This window comes from Symphalangus syndactylus, chromosome 6, assembly GCF_028878055.3.
Source record: "Symphalangus syndactylus isolate Jambi chromosome 6, NHGRI_mSymSyn1-v2.1_pri, whole genome shotgun sequence".
Classification (NCBI taxonomy): Eukaryota; Metazoa; Chordata; class Mammalia; order Primates; family Hylobatidae; genus Symphalangus; species Symphalangus syndactylus.
Window position 1 is genome coordinate 119,984,878 of NC_072428.2, and position 7,761 is coordinate 119,992,638.

The 7,761-nt window shown below is 52.6% G+C and overlaps 1 protein-coding gene across 2 annotated transcripts; it reads left to right on the forward strand.

Annotated features, from left to right (window-relative positions):
- Positions 1–5,403: 5,403 nt before the first annotated feature.
- Positions 5,404–7,217, forward strand: LOC129485002 (uncharacterized). Of its 2 annotated transcripts, XM_055284012.2 has the most exons (3): positions 5,404–6,370; positions 6,754–6,959; positions 7,113–7,217. In XM_055284012.2, exons 1-3 carry the CDS (start codon positions 6,115–6,117, stop codon positions 7,149–7,151), a joined length of 501 nt encoding a protein of 166 aa, XP_055139987.1. In that variant the 5' UTR covers positions 5,404–6,114; the 3' UTR covers positions 7,152–7,217. The 2 variants fall into 2 exon arrangements, with proteins under 2 accessions (XP_055139987.1, XP_055139986.1); XM_055284011.2 differs by having other exon boundaries at positions 6,754–7,217.
- Positions 7,218–7,761: the final 544 nt, after the last annotated feature.

Genomic DNA, 7,761 nt, shown 5'->3' on the forward strand with positions numbered 1-7,761 from the left:
TTTGGTTCAAGGCCACCTTGATTGTCTGATGATAATTTGTGTGTATGTGAGCGCACCTATGTGACAGAAGCGTCAGTCCTACCCACCTCCACCACCCCCACGAGGCTCAGCTTTTCTCCGTAATATCTGTGAGTCATCTGCCTTCTACCGCCACTCCGCTGTGGGTTCTTTATCTGCTCACTATCTGGAACTCCTGGACACACAAGAGTTCCCTCACCAGCACACTGCTCCCTCCACAAAGACATCAGCAAGGGAGCAACTGTCGGGCAGCTCACACTCCCTCTCACCGCCCCACCACATGTTCCCCAAACCACTCCTAGACAAGTTTGTATAGCTATATCAAGACTTTTCCAGGCCGGGCGCGGTGGCTCACGCTTGTAACCCCAGCACTTTGGGAGGCTGAGGCGGGCGGATCACGAGGTCAGGAGATCGAGACCACGGTGAAACTCTGTCTCTACTAAAAATACAAAAAATTAGCCGGGCGTGGTGGCGGGCGCCTGTAGTCCCAGCTACTCGGAGAGGCTGAGGCAGGAGAATGGCATGAATCCGGGAGGCGGAGCTTGCAGTGAGCCGAGATCGTGCCACTGCACTCCAGCCTGGGTGACAGAGCGAGACTCCGTCTCAAAAAAAAAAAAGACTTTTCTGAAGGTTGGAAGAGCTACAGAGAATTCAAAGGGAAAATGTGAACCTGTGTGTATAGTCGTATGACTGTCTTTATGATCTGAGGGAAGAGCCCCAGGAGCTGCTGAGCCCTGTGCAGGGGTCCTCTGGGGGTAAAACTACGCTTCCTAGCTCTGCCCTTGGTTTTCCAGATGCTTCCCTCACCAAAACAAACCTCTGTTTTATGATGCTGCGATCTCTAATCCTCTAATCCTTCTCCATGCAGTACTTTTCTCCATGTCTGTTTAGTCCAGAGTAGGTAGGGAAGGATACTCCCAAGTCTGGTCACTTTTAAGGTCTCCCTTCTAGAATTGCACAGATGCTCTTATTTGTCAGTGTTTCCATTGGTTAACTATTGGATCGAACACACCTTCCATGGACAAATAATCTCAGATATTACAATATACATCTACAAGGAAGAAGAGAAACAATTTCTACCCATTCATCCACCTTACAGTTAATACTTTATTATGCAGAGCAGTCTTCTTTCCTTGGGTTTATTTCTCCTAACTATACTCCTCTCCAACCTACCAGATATAAGAAATGCACCCTATACCTTTCAGTCTCTAGACCAGCCAGAGCTTTGAAATGGACTCTTATGTGCATCTGATTTGGTTCTTAGATAAGGCATCTAAGACCCATCTTGGCCTAGTGGGAGGAGTTTCAGTGGCCTAGTTGGTTTGCATGGTTTTGTTCTTCCAGTTTATGTGTATATAATTCTAGTTTGCTAAAATGATGTTGTTAAGCTACTTTAACAACAACACATTCTCTTGTAGTTAATCTTCTGTAGTAATTGCTTGAGGGAAGAAAACATTGGTAAAACCATCCAGTTTCCCTACTGCCTTCAAATGAAAGGCCAGGTTCTAGCCCAGTGCTAGAGCAATAGAGCTTTCTGCAATGGTGGAAATGTTCTGTATCTGTGCCATCCAATGTGGTGGTAGCCACAAGCCACATGGGGCTTTTGAGTACTTCAAATGTGGCTAGTATGGCTGAGGAACTGAATTTTTAATTTGATTTAATTTTCATGTATTTATAGGGAAACAACCACACGTGGCTAGTGGCTACCTCTTAGTGCAATTCTAGAAAGAGATGACCTGGGGGTTAGGAGACGAGGGCTCGGCTCTTGGCTCAGTCCATAATAGCCCTGTTCTGTATGCAACTTGCTTTTCTTTGGGTCTTGGTTTACTTATCTGTCAAATGTGAGGAGGTTGGCTAGATAATCCCCAAGATCTAACATTCTTTATTTAGGATGTTTGGCCAAAAGCCTGCAGCATAATGGTGAGTACCATAGGTGTGCAGTGCTAGGACTAGAGTTACCTCTTAAACTTGATCCTGATCTTAAGATCACTGATCCCACAGTGGTGGGAGGTCTGCTGCCCACTCCAGGTGGTTCCTTAGTGAGTGGCACAGTCAGGATTTCCACTTGCATAGTGCAGGCTCCAAGAAAAAGTATTGAAAATGGAATAGGGGCTAGAACATGGCCACTGCCAGGCCACCTGTAACCCACTGGTTTCAAAACCATGATCCATACTTGTTAACAATACAGATTCCTGGGCCCAAACCCTAAGGATTAGATTTTAATAGGTGTGCAATTTTAATAAACTCTTTCATTGATTCCAATTCAGCTGGTTTAAGACATTTGGGAACCCCTGTCCCACAGCTGAGCTAACTGGCCAGTGCCGGCCAAGATGAGAGATTTTGCTACCTTACTTTTTACTGTCGTATTTCATTGTCCAGCAGGGGACTTCACTGCAAAGGCCAGAATGAACGTTTCCCAATCCTTGCCCCATTAGAATTCAGTGGCAGACCGAGTACACAAGTATTCTCTGCTCCTTCTTGGAGAACCACTAAAATAATAATAAAATGGCCCTAGTTTCCTTTCCTCTGAAATGGGGCTAATAATAGTAACCTCTCTCCATACTACTGTGTGGCTGAAATAAGTAGATATGGGTAGGGTGCTTCAAATGACGCCTGGCATATAGTAAGCGTTATGGAGATACTGTGGTCGCTCTCTAGTTGATGGAATAAAAAATAAAAGTGAAGGCCGGGCATGGTGGCTCACGCCTGTAATCCCAGCACTTTGGGAGGCCGAGGTAGTCTGACCACCTGAGGTCAGGAGTTCGAGACCAGCCTGACCAACATGGAGAAATCCCGTCTCTACTAAAAATACAAAGTTAGGTGGGCGTGGTGGTGCACACCTGTAATCCCAGCTACTTGGGAGGCTGAGGCAGGAGAATAGTTTGAACCCTGGAGGCGGAGGTTGCAGTGAGCCAAGATCACACCATCACACTCCAGCCTGGGCAACAAGAGCAAAACTCCATCTCAAAAAATAAAGTATTTATTAAAAATTACAAAGTTAACCAATAAAGAAGAAACTATATGTAGGACGAGGGAGGGAAGGTGGTGATGCAAGTGAGCTGAGTCCTGCTCTCCATAGTAGGAAGGGGATAAACAGAATGTCTCAGATTGAAGCAACAGCCAGGTACACCTGTAAATTAGAGATGTAATGGTGGGTATCAGGCCGGGCACGGTGGCTCATGCCTGTGATCCCAGCACTTTGAGAGGCTGAGATGGGCAGATCACCTGAGGTCAGGAGTTTGAGACCAGCTTGGCCAACATGGCGAAACCCCGTCTCTACTAAAAATACAAAAATTAGCTGGGCATGGTGGTGGGTGCCTGTAATCCCAGCTACTCAGGAGGTTGAGGCAGGAGAATTGCTTGAACCTGGGAGGTGAAGATTGCGGTGAGCTGAGATAGTGTCATTGCACTCCAGCCTGGGTGACAGAGCAAGACTCCATCTCAAAAAAAAAAAAAAAAAAAGTGGGTGTCCAAAAAAAAAAACAGCTGCAAGAGCTTATGGTAGTAAGACAGGTGACAACGCAGAGGGGCTGTGGCAGTGACTGCTGGTTTTTGAGTGTGATCCTGATTTTTTGTTTTTTTACTTTTTCCACCTTCCTAAAGCAGAACCTTCTGTAGCTCTTTCAGTCTAGCTCTTCTTCAGAATACGGCGAGTCTGAGTCTCTTCTGACCACATAAGACGGGGTGATTCAAAGCGTGCAGCTGGAGTATTCATATTTTCAAGTTCCTCCCTGATTCAGCTGCAGCCTCACTGGTACTTGGGAATCTTTGATTTAAAAGCCAATCCTAGAGGCTAGTGGAAGGAAAAAATGGAAGAGAGGGAGGAGGTTTTTAAAAAATACACATTCTGTCAAGTTTTAGGTGTGGGGTTTTTGTTTGTTTTTGTTTTGTTTTATTTGAGACAGGGTCTCGCTGTGCTGCCCAGGCTGAAGTGCAGTGGCTCGATCACAGTTCCCGGGCTCAAGTGATCCTCTTACCTCAGCCTCTCAAGTAGCTTGGACCACAGGCATGTACCACCACACCTGGCTTAGCTGTGATTTTATCCTGTTGCCCAAAGCCTATTCCTTACCATCCTGTCCATTCATAAAATCAAGCAAGAACATTATTGTAGAGCAGAGGTTTTTTCTTTCATCCACAGCCAGGTGAGAGGAGGTAGTTTTGAGTGACATACAAAGCCAACCCAGCCAATCTGCTCACCCTACACTGGCCTTGCAGCCTCAAATGCAAAAGCAAGAGGCTTCTCAGATTCTCCAGCAGACAGCTCAGCAGGGGAGCTCAGCAGGCCATGCAGGAAGGTAGGTGCCACACACCACTCAGGGAGGTCAGGAGCCACCACAGCCCAGCTCCAGGACTTGGGAAGAGAGGGCAGAGATAGCCGGGAGCTCAGGCCACTTACTATTTGGGGGCCCCACAGCAGGCAAGGAGCTTTAGAGTATTGCAAATGACATCCATGAAAAGAGAAAGCAGCTGCCATGCAGGGCCTGTGTCACCTTAGAGGGGTCAGACTGGTCAGTTTATCCTCCTTGAACCTGCCACCTAAAACCAGGAAGCTCTGGGAGTGGAGGAGGCTCTCACCATGACTGCTAAGGACGTGTTCAAAATCCCCACCCCACTCTCAGGAAGCAAACTTTGTTACTCTCCCAGCTCCAGAAAAATACATCCAGGCCATCCAGGCGTCTCCTGCACCTGGGTTATTTACTACCCAAACCTCACCTTGAAACAGCTAAGATCAAGTCATGGTTCGGGATGTCGGCCTCCGCCTGGGCTCACCCTGCACTGCACAGGCTTGCTGCCCACAAAGACGCGGTTTATAAGAACAATAGGCACGAGGGTGTCTCAGAGCTACTTGCATACTAGGGCATCCAGGACGAGAACTCCAGCTTTACACCGGATCTAACCCCAGACCCCAAACACACACACTACCCCAGAGCCCAGCCTCTGCCGCCCCTGCCATGTCAGCTAAGCATTTTCAGTTCATTTTCTCCTCGGCAAGCCTGTATTGAATCGCAGGCCTAGAAGTTTTATCCCCGTTTCACAGATTGACAGGCCAAGACAAATTCATTGGTTTGCCAAGGGCTAGAGAAGGGAGTCCAAGTCTGCAAGCTTGCAAGGTCGCGTTCATGAGAACTTTCATCCTCCTGGGACCCGGCGGCAGGCACATGGGCTTGGGTAGTTACTGAGAAAATTCTTTCAGAAGGGCTTTCGGGGACGTGAAGTTACCCCTGGCTTCCCGAGATTCGGGGTTGGGAGCAGCCACGCAGGGGCGGTGAAGCCAGGGGCCAGGGCGGTCGGTGCTGCGGGCGGCTTCCCAAGGCCGGGTGCGCTGGGCTACCCGCCCTCTGGCCATGGACTTGCCGCCTGTAGCGCACATGGCTGGGGAGGAAGAGCCGTGGATTTCAGTCTGTACGCCCAGACGACTAAGAAGCTGCCGCCCGCCAGCGGGGAGGGGACTCGGCCGGGAGGTGGCCCCCGCAGCCCGGCGCCGCCGCGCGTCCCATCCTCGAGACCACCGTCGCTCACGGAACATCTGGCACGTGCCGTTGGTGCTGGGGTGCTGCGTGAGCGGGCCCTGCCTTCGGGAAGCTTCCATAGGGGAGGAGGCGATCGATCAGACCACAGCAAACGAGCAAGTCGACCACAGTGGCCCATGGAGGGGGAATAGGAGCTGTGTTGCGTAGAAACAAGGAAAGCTTCCCGCCCGGTGTGCACGGAGAGCTAGAAAGTGTGACCAGAGTGTTCGGGGCAGGGACAAAACCCAGCTTCTGGTGTCTTCTGCAAGGGGAAGAAGCCTTGCGGTGGGAGCCAGGGGAATCCCCGCGAAGAGGCGGCCCCGCACCTATCCGGGGGCTGGGACGAAGGGTTTGGCTTCTCTAATCGCAGCGGGAAGCTTTAAGCCAGAGCCACACAGAGCATCCCTGTAGCTGCCGCAGGAGAGTGCCCGGGGGTCCCAGGAGGGCGAAAGCACCTTTGGGGCCGGGACATTTCTTCTGCTCCCATCACCCCCGCCCCAGCAGGGCGCCCCTGTGCAGGGAACAGCCAGCAATCAGGGGACAGCGCCCCAGGCCCCGCTAGCGCCAGCACTGGCAGGAGGGACGCATGGAGGCCGGACGGAACTGGGGAGGGGGCGCTGGCCAGGGCGGTCTCAGGCCCTCCCCACTAAAGCCAGCTCGGCCCAGGGCCTCCCTGCGCAGCCTAGCGCGCCTTGCCGGAGAGGCTCCTAGGACCGGAGGGGTAGCCGCTCTGAACCGGAATGATCTGGTTTGGAGCGGGTTGGCTCCCTCCCTGCTCCCCCGCCCACTGCTCTCCCTCTCCTTCAGCGACGGGCTGGTTTTTGCCGCAGTCCCTGACCAAGGTAAACAGGAGGGAAGAGGAAAGAAGGCTCTGTTTCCATGGCAACCCAGAGGATAGGCGCTGTGGCTGTCCGGGATATGCGGGGGTGACTTCGGGGAGAAGAAAAGGCTCCCTGGAAAAGCCACAGGGAGGAAGGACCCTCCCATGCACACGGTGGGGTGCGTTCAGAAGTGGGGGATGGAGGGAAAAGGAGAGGGGTCAGGCAGCCTCGGTGAAGTGGAGAATTGAGCAGGGGCCTGGGGACACAGAGACACATAAGGGCCAGGGGTCATACCGAAAATGCAAGCACACACGCTCTTCTGGCCACTCAACCCAGGGAGCAGAAAACAGAGGTGCCAGAGCGCTCAGAGCTTCAGAAATCCACACCTTCCTGGTCCTTTCCAGAAAACCCTTCCTGGGGGCAGCTCAGCCTGGGGACAACCACAGAAGTGGGACCTGGGCCCAAAGACAAGTGTCGCCTGAAACAGGCCACTGTTGTCCGGCTGCAGTATGCTGGGAGGACCAGCTCCCGCTCCACCCTGCTCCCCCTGGGAGGAAGGCTGACCCCTGCGTGGCAGTGTGACTGCTGGAAAGGCCTCCTTGCTGCAGCTGTGAGTGTGATGGGACAGCAGAGTCACTCCTGCATGGGATTCTAGGGCTGGGGGTCCCAGAGGGGTGGCCTCCGCCCCTCCTGGGGGCCAAGGACTGTCACCGTGTCACTACGGCACTCTCCAGCTGCTGACCAAAGCCCTTGCTTACCACAGCCCTGCCATACTCCGGATCTTTCCTCTGGAGCAACCTGAAGAGACTGCAGTGAGGCGTGGAATTGGGAAGCTCTTCTGGTTTCATTAAAAACTCGTTCCACCACAGGAGTCAGCCTGGCCACTCAGGTGTGGGGCGGGTCTTTCCTCATTTAGCTTTCACCCGCGTGCCCAGGGATAGGAGAAAAACGGCAGAGGGAGGCTGTAGGGAGTAAGCGTCCCGCCCTGGCAAAGCTGAGTGAACGTGGGTAGTTTTAGCCCAGTGAAGCAGCAGCAGGGACGCCTGTGGGAACCTGGGTGGAGGTGCCCTCTGACCTTGGTTTCTCTGGGCCAGGGGGCGAATGCTTCTGGCAGTGGAGCTTCCAGGCCCAGAAAACCCAGGCCTCTTCTCCTCACGTGGGCCCTCAGGTGCTTGTGGACTGCCCGGAGACAGAACAGAACTGAGGGTGGGAGGGCCTGCTTTCACCTGCGGAACACCCCGAATGTCCCATTTACCCAGCTCTCTCCAGGGCCCGCACAGTCCAAGCGTCTCTGGCCTCAACTCCTACCACTGTGCCTTTGCTGACTCTCCACCAGCCGCGGTGGCTTCCTTGCTTCTCCTCGAGCGGTCAGGCATGCTGCCTCTTTCTGGAGGTCTCCTCCTCCAGTATCC